The sequence below is a fragment of the Poecilia reticulata genome, chromosome 16 (genome assembly GCF_904066995.2).
Source record: "Poecilia reticulata chromosome 16, P_reticulata-male-v2, whole genome shotgun sequence".
NCBI lineage: Eukaryota > Metazoa > Chordata > Actinopteri > Cyprinodontiformes > Poeciliidae > Poecilia > Poecilia reticulata.
In genome coordinates, this window is record NC_088845.1 from 3,078,134 (window position 1) to 3,093,327 (window position 15,194).

Sequence of the window (15,194 nt, forward strand, 5' to 3'; positions counted from 1 at the left end):
TCTAAATGACACAAAATGTCTTGACAGAAATGCAGCTAAGTGTCCAATTGAAAATTTTGAAAATTGCATACATTTTCATCTAAAGACCATACATGACCTATTTACACAAATTTCTATCACTTTACAATTATCTGTAACATAAAATTCCAATGGAATGATAATATTTTATTATGATGTCATGATAAAATTTCCAAAAGTTGGAATATGAGACATTGAATTGCCTGTCCAAAAATAAACCGATAGATAATCATCACTGTGATTTTCCAAAATAAATAGTTAAGAGAATATCATTGGATGATCAGATATTCAACCCAAACTGATGGAACAAGTAGCTTCTCAGTTCTTAAACAACTATGTCAGAAAACACTGAATGGTCTGTTTCAGCAGGGTCAAACAACTAGCATAAATCAACAAAAGGAACATCTGAGGAGATTCCTGAATCTACTAAAACTGCGTTAAGAACTTTGAAATGCCTTATTAGACAGTAAGGTACAATTAATCTAACTCAGACATTGAGTGAGATTAAGTCAGAAGAAAACATTGAGAGCACAAGGGAAAACCACTTATCAGTCAAGTTAATCAAAAAAGGGCACAACTTCGCTAAGAAGCATGAGTATTGAATGGAATGCGGCCATGTGGGCCAATGAGTCTATTTACCCTGTTCCAGAGTTTTGGGAGTATCAGGTTAAGTAGCATCTACAATGCAAGCTGTGGGGACAATGATATGACCTAGAGTTGGTAAAGTTAATCTAGTCTAGGTTCAGCAGCATTATATACTCAAAGAATAATGTTCAGCTGACTTCCTCAATATACTGCAGGTTATTTCAGTGAATTTATTCTTCCCTCCGAGTGTGAGCATATTCTGAGTGAGATTGTGTCACCTGTGCCAAAATGGAATACAATGTAACAACTTTTTCTTTAGATGGGCAGTGTAAAATGGTTGTGAAACAAAAAAAAACTACACATCTGCTCGACTTCAAGAACAAGTCAGATAGAGGAATGGTGGAACTGAAAAAGTGAGGCACAGACGAGTCATTTAGGTAAAGTAAGGAGGGTGTAGTTGTTCAGTTTGGCAGGTTGAGGTTGAGCGATGCTCCTGGCTGGCTCGCCCATATGTCTTGATTGCTACTTCTGGCCCAGCTCTGGGGAGCGAGGGAATATGGTGGGACCGACTATGAAGTGGCTGGGATGTGTGTATGTAGATGAATATCTTCAGTGTGTGTGTTCACCAAGAAAGGGCAAGAAAGTTTATGTGAAAAATAAAGACAGTCAGGGGAGCCAGTGTGTATGAGTGTGCAATTTGGGAAAACTGTGCAATCCATTATTCCTTAACAGGGCAGTAATCAAACACAGTGACCTAAACACAAAGCAGATGAGTACAGATACAGGCTGAGAAGAACAAAAAGTTGGTTGTGTTTCTGCACAAAAATAGGGAACAACTTTGTCTTTGCACTAAGTTGTGTCCTACCTCAATGTTTGCTCTCCAGACTGTTATTAGGATTCTTTATGGCCCCTTGCTAACTGACTAAGACAATTTCAGAATGTTAAAAGCCAGCCAGAACTTACAGGGTGGTTACAGGGTCTTGGAAATGCATATTAAAAACATACGCAGTTCCGAATTTTGCATGATCGAGTGCTTTGATTGCTTTGAGCATGCACAGAAACCCCCATTTGAAGGTCATAATTTCTTCATATTTAAGGGGGAAAGGGGTGGCATCAGTGTCAACATGTCTTTTCTGTGTATCTGGCAAGCAAGAGAACCTGGACTGGCCTAGCTGGTCTAACGCACACCATGCAGCAGTTTCTCTGTGCAACATGTAAGGTTGCTGCTCTGGCTGCATCCAAAACAATCCCACTGCACACTTTTACAACTATAATGTTCTAGATTCAAATCCTGGACTTTTTTACAACCTGTTTCACAAGGTCAATACATAAAACAGAAGACATGCCTATTACAACAGCTAATTAAACAGATTATTACATCTGTTGTTAATATGAAATGTCTTATCAATACCATAAACATCACAAAATGGTCATATCCTGTGCACATAAAAATCGGTACGCCCTGCAATTCTGAAGCGAGATAATGAGAAAGGAAAAGGAGAAAAAAATAGGAAATAACAGATTATAGTTTTGATAATATAATTTTACAAACCAACCTAAAGTGATCAGGAGAACGTGAACTTTAAAAAAACAAACAAAAAACCAGCTGTCTATACAAGATGTCACACTCGGTGATGCACCAAAAACACCTGCATTAATCTCCACATAAAGGCTGAAACTGATGGTGGAGGTACAGAAAGACCCAATATTTATAAGCGACAAGGTCAGGAAAACTTCCCAGTGTATCCATGATATCAGTGAAGAAAGCACTGTGGTGGGACAGCAGAAAATTATACCACTGTTATACTACAGTGTTAAATGTTCTTTCAAAACACCAAAGAAAGCTGATTAAATAAGCACTTGTGATATAATTTAACAATGCGACTTATGAAGAGGGATTAAATCAAACATTTTTTAACAAAAAGATCACAAAAATACAGCAGATGTTGCAGTGCTTAAGCTTGTAAATGTTATGAGTGCATCAGTATGGTCTAGGCTGCCGAAAGCCCTACACTTTGAACAGAGAGAGCCCTGGCCAACTGCGATTTTTCGTAATAAAAGTGATAAATGGTAGAGGATTGCTTTTAAGGTCATAGAGATCCAGTACTTGTTTTAGGGAAGCTGGCAGGAGACAAATTAAACCCAGGTTTCCTTTTTTCTCTTGTTGCCCTGGAGGTAAAAGAAAACTGTACACTCATCGTATGGAAAGAAGTTAATCAAAACCCTCAGATAAAAGTCATTTAAACTCTTCGTATGTACAGGATGACCTTTATAAAAATTGTTTTGTTTTTCATGTGACTGGCAATTTTCATTTAAATGGCATGTAATAGCTGCTCAAATACCAAAGACTTTCTGGTTAACACGAGTCCAAAGGTTCAGGTCAGCAATCTAACTAAAAGAATCAACCTTTTCTCCTGTTCTTCTCTTCAAGTTGGTGCCCACCTCCATTTTATCACATAATTAATCTCTCAAACTCCCACACAGCAGCCACCTGATTGTGTTCTCCATGGTTCATGAGCAAACATAACAACTACCTCCATTCCTCAGAGCCACTGGGTGATCTGACTTATTCACAAATTGGCTTTTATGCTTTTAATCTAGAGTACATGTTCCAATTAAAATAAAAGACAGTGATATTTTATTTACAATTATCTGCAAGAATATTGAATAACCTTCATTTCTTTATAAAGTTACTTTAGTGATTCAAATGTGCTCGTTTGAATTTTCAGCCTAACTATTGACTACTACTTCTTGCACCTGATTATGGCATCAAATGGTGCAGTGTCAACTTTAAGAATCTGTGAGGTTGTGGACAAAAAAAGAATTGTTCACTTTGAAAACCAATCAGTCTCTAGCAGATTAATATTAACTGAATTTTGTAACCTCAATAATGAGTAAATAAATCCAGCAAAGACCTAAGAAAAACCTTAGAGACGCACCATCCTTCATTTGATGTTTATTGTATGCCAGATTTTCAGCTAATATCTCTTTGGGGGTCACCTTGATGATACTAAAATCCAATTTTCTCAGTTAAAATGTGTTTGTTTTTTTTTCACAAATTCAGCTAAAGAAATTAGAACAAACTGACAGGCTGCTGCCGTGTCCGTCCTACGCTGCTGTGATCTGTTCTATGTCTGCAGACTCTTTGGCCACCTCCCACGCTTGCCTACTTTTTTCTGACTACCTACACACTTTCAAATTCAGACAACCTTTGCCCCCCCCTTCTGTGCATAAATACAGTTGAAACCAGAAATGTACATGTACTGTATAAAAAGACACGTAAGCTTTTCTTTCTCATTTGGCAAAATTCAATCAGACTGAGCACATTTGACAACAGTAGTCTGGAAGCACTGTTCTGACTGTAGACTTTTGAAAACAATCTGATAAGTATATGATTTAGTACCACATGCGGAAGTGGCTCAAAACAGATATTTTGAGGTGTAAAACGATCGGAATTGGGCCGTTCTGAAAAAGCCGTACATGGGTCAAAAATTTGATTTGGTCATGTGAACATATCCTTAGAGGTGTTACCTTGACAATTATCCAGAGGTTATGTTTGAAAAACCCCATCACAATAATCAATTAAGCAATTAAGGGCATGGTAAACTAAAATGAGCTCAAGGCAATTTTATTTAAAGAGACTCCATTATCCATTTTATTTATGGTTTCAGCTGTGTGTGGTTTTTATTTACGTTTTATTTATTATTTTTGGTTGTGTTTTATTTTGAATAATTAAAATATCTTCCAGTTGCAGTGTGGAGTGTACTGTACAAAATTAAAGTTTATCAGTCAGCGAGTTGGCATTAATATGCCAATATTAATATATTATTTGAAAACGTTCTTAAAACAACAATATTAGCGTTTATTGCAATAGTTTCTGGGACAATTTATTGTCTAGTATAATTTATTGTGACAGAACTAGGTCTGAATTAAACTCAGATGTTGTTAATGAACCTATCAGAAGCTTACAAAGTCATGACATCTTCAAAAAAAAGGTGTAAAGGCATAGCAATAACGCAGATTCATTGTATGTAAGACTATCTATCTATCTATCTATCTATCTATCTATCTATCTATCTATCTATCTATCTATCTATCTATCTATCTATCTATCTATCTATCTATCTATCTATCTATCTATTAATCCAGGCCACGGATTAGAAATGCATTATATAGTAAAGTTCTTACTGTTACATGTCTTGGTGGTTAATTAATTTTCACAATTTCTTTGAAAAAGTCTAAAGAGAAGAAGGCTTATTTCCCCCCGGCCCATCAGTTTTTCTTGCATAACTCATGTGGATGAGAGAAGCCCTGACACATGACCTGGGGACAGCGCACTGGTGCGTGGCAATGGTACATGAAACTCTGTCACCTCAGATTAATGTGAGAGGGTGAGAGAGAAGGGGGGAGAGGAAGAGAGGATGGCAGAAAGTGATCACTGTCAGCCCTCTCACTCCCCCTACAGGACAAACAAATAAAGAGCAGTCAGTGAGCCGCAATAGGACGGACACACAGTTCATGATAATAACAGAAAAAGTTGCTGGGATGCACGGAACGGTTTGGGAATCTTTTGCAGCTAAAGTCCATAAACTCCCATGAACACCAAAGTATTTCACGCTCAACTGTGAGACTGTTTATCCAACAGACAAAGCTTGGCCCAATCTGGTTCAAAAACTGGACAACAACCAAACTTAGTCAAAGTCCAGACCTGAAGATGCAACAGTTTTTGTTTTGAGATCATGTTTACAATATTTAAACCATGTTTCTTTTGTTACCATCATTGCACAACATATTGTTATTTCTAAGTAATGAGATTTGATTACAGGAAGAGAAACCCAGATTGTCAGCATCTTTATACTCCTACAGCATTGTTCCTGCACAAAACACACCTGAAAATCTTTCAACCATTCCTGCAAGGACACAGGGGGCATGAAAGCTATAGTTACAATTCCAGAATAATAATTTAAGAAAGGAAAACTTGTGTAAGTTTTAACAGTTAAAAAGCTGCATAAGTTTAAACCTTAAAATAACATTTTGACCTACAGCTTTAAAATTTCCACATCCACACAAAGCATCTCATCTTGGTATCTGTTATCTTGGGTTGAAGATAATGTGGCAAAGTTCAGTGAAGTGAAAGCTGCAGGACCCAGGAGTCACAGGGGGCACGCTTAACACCAATATCCAGAGCGACATTTCTGAGACACAACAAAGGAGTCTCATCTTCTCCCTGAAGCAACACCTCCACTCTTTAGTTCAGAAATCTTTCCTCCATTTTTCTGATGGCCATCACTCACAGAAAACAATTCAGAAAAAGGGCTGTGAGGTTTCCTGTCAGTCATTCAAGACTGAGGGATGCAGGGAGAATACAACTATGAGCAATGGAGCAGGGGGCAAACATAGAGAGATGAGACAGAGAGAGGGATGACAGGGAAAAGGGCAAAAGCCAGAGAGGATGATAGGATGGAACGACAGAGATTAGATGGAGAAGGGAGATGAGAAAAATATGTAAGAGTGATAATCCGATATGTGGATTGAGCCCACAGGTGTAGGAGATACAGGAACCAGCAGGAAGCTCACAGGTGCTGCTGCGCGTTGGCGACAAGCATCTGAGCGAATCAGGGAGGTGAAAGGTTCATCTCAAAGATGGGCTGATACTAAACAATGCTGGAGAAAATAGATGTTTGCTGTGGAAATCTACAGAATTATTGTTTTTTTTTCTGTCAGCTAGCTACAATGAATGCAAATAGATTGAAGAGGGAGAAGGAGAGAGACGGGCTGCTCCGCATGAGCTGACTGACAGCCATGAATATTTAAACGCCTCTCGCAGTCGCTGAGGTGACGGATATCAGCACGTCAGTCCTGCCTCCGATCCGTTTGCAGCTGCTGCATTATTGGCACAATTAGATGGGGATGAGGTTCCGATTAATTGAATCGGGCTGTCTGTTGAATCCTCCCGGAGCAGCACAGGTCACTTATCCTGATCACAGTGAGCTCTCTTCCTCTGAGTGATTATAAGCTGAAATACTAATGGCAGGCGTGCACACACCCACACATGCTCAAACACGCACACTGACCACGTCTAGCCATTAAAAGATTCGATTTAGCATCGACAGCTACAAAATCCAAACATATTTAGGTGGATTATGCAACTAAACTAGCATGCAGGTAAGAAAAAATAAACCCAATCCATCACCTCACCCTCACAATGAAAACAAGCCCCACTGTGGCTTTATAATGTGTCACATTAAAGCAGATTAAAAACTACATTAGCATATTCATGGTGTAGAACCATAACGAAGCTGTCAGGCCTGCAGAGGTGACCTATGGATTTATAAGACCCTGCTCTATTTCTGCTGCAACTCCCAGTGGTTTTATAGTGTGTGAAACTGCAATACCAGCCCCAAAGAAAAGGTACTCACTTTAATGATTTTCTGCAACACCTTTGGCTTTGATTTTCAGCAATAATTGCAGGTGTCCAGAACTTCCCAAAACGGACATGTTGCTGCTTGTTCTGGCAGCCTCCACTGCTGAAACTGAACCAAATCTTTGCTGGACTGGAACAAAGATCCTTGGAGTTGTTTCCATTACAAATGTGCAAAAAAAAAAAAATCAGTCTAAAAAACTTAATTTCGCAATTACAGTGTTCTCATTAAATAAGAAATGTATCTCATCAATATGTCTGTTCACGCAAGTCATTTAAAAACGTGGCTCTCCATCATACTCCAGCCACTTCCTGTCATCTTCTTCATATTTTCCACCAGTAGTAATATCCGGATGTTGATCACATAACCCAAGTGATGCAAAAATGTGTTTCCATCATAGTTTTTGCCAAATACACAAACTTGGGATTTCTCCAAAAAACCACCTCATCCAAGAACAAAGATGTTTTATTGAAAAACTTTTTTTATTGACGTGTTTCCATTAAGCAAATTTATTTTTGTCATTCCAATTTGCACAATTATAAGGAAAATGGAAACGAAGCTACTCACCCTACACACAACTCAGAGTATTCAATTAACCAACCAGTTTTGGTTTTTGGACTATGGGAGGAAATCGGACAGAACCCACGGAAACTCAGCTATCAACTAATTTGGGAAAACATCTAGTGGTTATTTCACTTTGAATTTGAGTTAAACTACAAAATAAATAAATAAATAAAACCCCCAGCACTGAGTATAAATTCAAGCCCAGGCCAAAAGTGGGGGAAAATCAAGGTGAAGGTGATCAAACCTCCAGCCAATAGACGGCAGCTGGCTGAGGGAAAACAAATCTAACCATACTGGGGATGTTCATTGTGTGCAATTATTGGCCCAGTTGTATTTTCTGGAGTAATTTTATAATTTAACAGTAGCCCATACCAGTTTCGCCTGGATTAATATTTTTTCCCCGTTACCAGTCCAGGATTTCTGGTAGCTTCACACTTAATTTTCTTCTTATTTTCCCCTATCACCACGTTCAGTTTGACTCCATTAACAATTTGCAGCAAAATGTGCAAATTGGCCATTTTAAATGTGCATCTCTCTTGAAAACATCTTGCCATTTTTGACTTTTTAGAGCCTAATAAATCAAATTTGTGGCTAATTTTATAATAAAGAAGCTGCCTTAATGGGTGTTAAACTGGAACTTCTTATCCTTTATTAAACAAATACACGAGTTCTTAAATGCTTATATCCCGTAAGTACTAAGCTTTATAAAGTTTAAAGTTGGGAAATATGCATGTATGATATAGCAAAATAGTTGTGCACACAGTGTATTTATCTATTTGAGTGTGTATGTATAACTTTGAACCTGTTTGAATTCGAGGAAATCCACAACAATTGTGTTTAAAAAATCATACCTGTTGTGTTATAATCATTCTACCTGAATAAAAAAATGTAAAAATGTCACAGATTGAATAAATCAGTTTTCTTTTAACAGTTTCTGAGACAGAGGCAAAAAGCTGAAGAACAGTACCCTCTCCTGGCCTGAACAGCAAGCAGAGATTTTTATTCACACCATCAGTGGATGAGAGATCTCTGTCTGCAAACGCACGAGCTGGAGAGCAAAAATTAATCACGTTAATGAGCACTAACCTGAGAAACAGACGAGAACTCGGAGAATAAACATAACAAGCTCTCTCCCCTTCCTCAGTAAATAAATCCTTTGCTTGTTCAGCAGCAGCTACTGTACCTCTAAAACATTCCCAACCACACATATATCAGATTTAAAGTTCAATTTAATTAGCAAGCTTCTGGTGATCGACTTACAATGAAAAAGAAGTAACTCAAGCTTGAAACGGTTTCCCCTCTGGAATACTTTACTAACAGATGAGCAAATACAATAACAGCGAAGTATTTTCTCTCTTAAGAGAAACCCACTTTGCGTTAAAAAGTCCGTTCATCATTTTCTGACTTACAATGTTATTATTATATGCCCAAAACAAAATCGGAGCGCCAGGAAGACTCTATAACTTTCTCATTTTCAGCAAATCCAGCAAAGTCCCACCAGCAGAAAAGCTTCATCTTACTTGCTTTCAAAAGCTAAATTTTTACCGTCTCTTCCAACTAGCAGAGAAATTATGGCTAAAGAAGTTCATTAATTTGGCACATGTGAATACTGACCTGCTCCAATATGGCATTTATTTATAATAAGTCATATTACTCATTTAACTGAGAGGATTTCCAGCTTTTTATATGACAACCGTGACAGATAAAACACAACGCAGTGGACAAAATAAGCGTTTGTCTGCTTGTGTATATGTGTGTGTGTGTGTGTGTGCGTGCGTGCGTGCGTGTGTGTGTGTGCGCATGCGTGTATCAAGACAGAATACACTGTTCTGATTTCTGGACAGGAAATGTGTGAAAAAGCAGACCGTGTTTAGAAGAGAAATACGTCATCAGCATATTCTCAACATGTAGAACACCGTACCTCTTCCTGGTCCAACATGTTGTACTGATGTCCGGAGCTCACACAACGACGAGGGTTCCAGCGGTCGTGGGGTTGACGGTCGTGCAAGGGGGGGTTGTAGATGGGGCGCTCGTGCAATGGGCGGTGGTAGGAGGGACGCTCGTAGGCAGGACGGTCGAAGGATGGGCGATCGAAGGAGGGACGTTCAAAGGAAGGACGCTCGAAGGAAGGTCGCTCAAAGGAAGGACGTTCAAAGGAGGGACGCTCAAAGGAGGGACGATCGAAGGAGGGACGCTCAAAGGAGGGACGATCGAAGGAGGGACGATCGTAGGAGGGACGTTCGTGTGAGGGACGGAGGTAGGAAGGAGCGTGGAAGGGCTGGGCTTGGGAGCGATGAGGGTGGTGATGATGATGATGATAGGAGGGGGGGACGGCACACCTTGCATCTGGAAAAAGGAGAGAAGGTGGGAGAAAAGGGGAAGTTCGGGGGACATAAGGAGGGGAGAGGAGGGAAGACAAGGTAAGTGAGGATTTTAGAAAGGAACACAGTGGCACTTTCTACTCAGACATATCTAGAAAGGAATCAAAAGATCAGGTTATATGCATGCAAGAGTATATTCAACAGGTTTCAAACTACAGGAAGGAAAAGGAATGTGAAGGAAGATGAATGATAAGGAGAACATTGTAGCGTTACAGGCATGAAACAGGTTAGCATTGGTAAAGTGTCAGAAGGTGAAAACAGTCCAGAACACAACCTCTCACAACAAACCCAATCTTAATGCATAAAAAAGACCAAGAACACATTTTAGAAATGCATAATTTTAAAACACAAAACCAGTGTCTGAACTACTCACAGAATATCAAAACATATCTTCTGTATTTTCAGATTTCACATATTAGCTATTAGCATATTAGCCTACACATTTTCTGCCATGTCAAAGAATATAAAAAAGTTTGTTGGGATTGTATTTAAATTAGAGATGCAAGTTATTGATTAATGACTTAATCTAAAGTTGATTGATCTTATCAACTGACAAACGATTAATTGATAAGCAGTCATTTCCCTTAAAAAGCAATGTTTTCTCTTGCATCAAGAGGACCGACCATCTCGCTGTAACATGAAGATCTACATTTTTAAAGTATGCTGAATTAAAAAAAAATACATAAAATTTAATTTTAACATTAGTTTGTGTCAGCTGTGTTAAATACTGACTGACTAAAAAAAAGTTGTTTCCTCACATTTTTTTTTAATAAAAAAAAAAATAGGTTGCTGAATGGAAAAATAAAAGATGAAAAGAATAAAATTTGCAGCTCGGCATAATGAGTGCTATATTTCAAAACGTAACCACATTAAAATAATTTTTTATCCCACCCGACTCTGTCCTGTTAGGGATCCCTCCTGTTAGGGATCCCTCTGCCGCCATTTTTACTTCTCTAATCAGCTGACAACGGTTATGGATGACCAGCGGCGCCCTCTTCTGGATGGGGGCCGCACTACAACACTAAAACAAGGTCTAGCGCACGTGTGTCAAACTCAAGGCCAGCGGGCCACATGTGGCCCACCATGTCATTTTATGTGCCCCCCCCACCCGCGTTTTATAGGTCCATGATTTACTTAAAATATGTTTTCAGCACGAATTGACTACAAACTACATCTCCCAAAATGCATTCCGATTGTTACCAGCCAACATTACGGCTTCTCACCACTAGAGAGCAGCAGAGTCACCTCAAGCTGCTTATTGATTTTCCCAGCGAATAAAACTGAGACATCGACAAGCTAACATCAAAATGTCCAAGAAAAGAAACATCGATTTACAAGTAAAACTGTGAATGAAGATGTGTGTGAGTTGGTGTCAGGGCGGCAGGTGGCGCTAGACTTTTTTTGTTATCCGTCATCTTGACCGACAACATAAAAAAAAAATCGTTCATGTACTATTTTTATCCGTGAAATTACAATCATATTCAAATCGGCTATTTAGCCGCATTTTATGCGGTTTAGTTAATATTCACCGTGAATCCAGATCCCATCACAAATTAAGCAGATAAATGCATCTACATTTTTCTCCGTAGAGACAAAAACCACTGACTGTGGCTCCAATAACTTTTAATAAATTTAATTAAGCGACTTCACTTAAATTAGCATCACTTCACCCGCTGGGGTCTGAACGCACTTCCTCCTGATTCCCATCTGCAGAAAAATCTGCGCTAATTCATCAGTCAGTTGGCTCTGTCTGGTCCAAACAGATCAACTGAACTCTGTGAGTGTTTTACCCTGCGCGGTCCGGTGTGCGCTTTTACCAGGATTTTTTTTATTATTATTATTATTTTTTGCGTGGTTTCGCTTCTCCGAAACGGACAGATGTTACGTCTGCAGCTCCTCCAGAGCGCCGCTCTCCTGGGTAACATGCACCCAGATGGCTCCATTTGTTAAATCCGCTGGATGAGTTACTTCCAGCAGTTTTTAATTCTTCGCAGCGGCGTAGCCACGTCCGCAGTGGTTGAGCAGCGGACTGTGCATGTTACAGTCTAATTAACTTCTGCTTCGTCATTTATTTCCTCAAGATAAACTGCCGGCTCCTCAAATGGATTAACACAACGTTGCATTCTCTTTAGTTTTCTCTGGTCTGTAATGGAGACTTGAATTTAACGCGCCATTTCAACCAAAGGTTTTGAATGCGTTTCCTAACCAGACGCTCCAAAGCGTTATTTAACAATATGAGGTGTTGTTTAATTTATTTTTAACATTGTATTTTCATACATTTATGCTAGGGCTGCCCAAGTCTAGTTTCCCAGAGCTACCATCTGCAACTTTAGATGTGTTCCTTCTCTGACACACCTGGATCATTGACTCATTTATAAGCCTCTATGGAACTGAGTTGCTGCTAATGAGGGAAGTCAACCTTTTGTCTGGGGTGTTTTAGCAGGGATGCATCTAACAGTTGCAGTCTGGAGGACTGGACCTGCAACTCCTGATTTGTACCGTCAATGTGGCCCGTTGAGGGAGGCCAATATGCTGAAGTGGCCCTCGGTGAAATTGAGTTTGACACCCCTGGTCTAACGTTATTAGTTAATAGATTTGAACTAATTTAAATCTAATAAACCACCCTATGTAGTCGCTACTCGCCACCCGGCGTACAAGCATGTGACACATTAATAAGGCTTCGTAATAACAGACGGCATACAGAGTTTTCATTTCGACTCTGTTGGACAGCACGGACTTCAAACTTTATAAAAGTGGTGTTTTTTATATTGGTTTTGTTGTTATTTACTTCAAAATAAAGCCAGAAATAAGATTGATGATTTCCGCCTTATTTTGTGGGGTCTAAATGTACCACATTTCGAAACAACCAATGAAAATGTGTTGACGGTCTGTTGATAGGTAGAACGGAGACACGCGGAAAGAGACGAAGGGGGGAATTTGGATACGGCAAGAGACTAGGGTGCAGCGATGCTGGGGATTTTACTGAGTGTTTCGATGGGTTTTTTAGACTATAAGTGTGTTAGTTAGAGTTTGTGGTGTGTGTAGGGTTAGTAGTAGTTTAGCTAGCTATCGCTACATGGCTTCATAGCGAGCGCTGACGCACAGAGAAGAGAGACTGGGATAGCCAATTAGACCTCGACTGCAAAGGGGTATTACTAGTAAGTCAAATAATTGTTTGCATCCCCAAATTAAATAAAATATGAATACTGGTAATTGTACCACTGTTACAAAAGACAAAACATTAAATTAACAGCTAAGCCAAATCACTGTATGGCTTTTCTTTTAAATATAAACTACTGTTAGCATGGCGAGCTTCCACAGAAAGTTAAAAGAGACATTTTGACTGTCTATGAGCCATTTCTTGATTTATGGAACTATTTATGATCAATTTCTTGGTTATTGCTGGGTGGAGCATGGCAGGTAATTAGTGTGATTGGTGAGTTAAGTAGTTTATTACTGTGATATTATTGAAGATTCTTGTAATATTGGTAATTTATAGCCAAAATAAATACAGTCCCTTAAAAATTTGTGTTATGTGCCAGGATGCAAATGAATTAATTGTTAATTAATTTGCACCATATGCCGATTTGTTTTACGAGGTAGTAAAACACTTGAGCGAAAGCAGAATAATTTTAATACATACTATGTATGCAAAATAAGTATTTATTATGAAAGGCAGTTTTAGGATGTGCAGCCTACATTTCTGCAGCATCTACATAATGCCTTTTATGTCTGAAAATCTCTGAGAAAGTTTTAAAATCCTTTTTATGGCATGAAGAATTAGGAGAAAAAAGGTTCAGCTTCATACTATTAAAGTGTACCTAATAAAGTGACCAGTGAAGTATTCACTCACTCATCCTTGAGATGTCTCTCTCTCTCTCTCTCTCCATTTCCATCTATAAATGACAACTGTTTTTTTTTTTTTTCTTTAACGAGTCCTACTTCTGCCTTGCCACCAAAATCTAATCATCTGTTCCTTGGCCTGCGGCCGTCCATCCACTAAAATTAGCAGAAATCAGTTATGAGTTGTCCTGCTGACAGACTCGCAGACAGAAATACAGAACTATAATCTTCTCAGCAAGGGAACAAATTATCTTCAGCATCATGTTTGATTCCGACGATCATTTCAGAAGGAAAGACTTGAATATCATATCTGATGCTCAAGAAAACAATGAGAGAAACTGATCACATATTGCTGAAGAGATGGACGTGAGTTCTAGCTGTATGTTGTGACTTTGTCCCAAGTAAATAATAAGTATGTAAGAAAATGGGCAAAGAGACTATTATTTATTTGCAGCTGACTAAATCTGACAGTTTTATTGCACAGTTTGTGGGTGTTATAAATCAAAGAACATAAAACACTGTGAATATTAACATAAACACACCATATTTACAGTTTAATACTTTCACACAAAGGTTTTCTCATATGCCAAAAATAACTGACTTCTTGTAAACATTTTTAAGGGTGTGTAATTGTATTTCCTAAGACTATTTTTGTGCCCCATTTATTTTCCTGGGACCTTTAATCTTCTTCAGTGTCACAATGGAGTTGAGAAAAAATTACAAATAAAGGCAACCGTTGAGAGGCAGGTAGGTGATTAAAATAAACAACATTACCTAAAACCAAAGTCAAACTGTATAGTAAACAATAACCCGAGATGTTTGGCAGCTAGTTGAAGACCAGGTGTGCTAACGAGTAACTGAAAGCAGGTGTCAAGAAGTAGGACTGCATGCAAAAACATCAGGAAGCTTTAGCTTGTCCTATAGCTCCACAAAGCCTCATTCATCAACCATCAGTTTATAGATGTGTTGTGAGTAAGTACAACTTCAAAAATCCAACATTGCTATCAACCAGAGATTTCCAAAAAGCTGGCTTTACCAACAGTAAACAGATGGACAAGAAACTATCTGGAGAGACTTTATGCAATAAGTGAAAACAAACAAGTCACTGTGACAGAAAATGAAAAGAATAAGACAGAAGAGGCCAGGAGATAGCAAACCCAAAAGAAAAACCGCGTAAAATCATGTAAAACAAACAAGCATAAACACTGAAAAAACACAACGATGACACATGGCAAGTGGTGTAATTAGTAAATTAGGAAAGAAAGAGGAGAAAACAAGGAGCATCAGAAAAAACATTAGTGTAAATAAGGAACCAAAAAAGCAAATGAGAAAACTCTAAACATCAGAAGATTTCAGCAAAAGCAAACACACTGATGGGAAC

At 38.6% G+C, this 15,194-nt stretch overlaps 1 protein-coding gene across 9 annotated transcripts in view; it reads right to left on the minus strand.

Annotated features, from left to right (window-relative positions):
- Window positions 1-15,194, minus strand: part of syngap1b (synaptic Ras GTPase activating protein 1b) — a 176,116-nt gene that overhangs the window by 112,195 nt on the left and 48,727 nt on the right. For all 9 annotated transcript variants that reach the window (XR_014091401.1, XR_014091402.1, XM_081616884.1 and 6 more), the window contains one exon: window positions 9,511-9,935. Coding sequence is in view for 7 of the 9 variants with exons in the window: in XM_081616884.1 (XP_081473010.1) it covers window positions 9,511-9,935 (425 nt within the window). In the remaining 2 variants the exon portion in view is untranslated. The remainder of the gene's footprint in view (window positions 1-9,510; window positions 9,936-15,194) is intronic.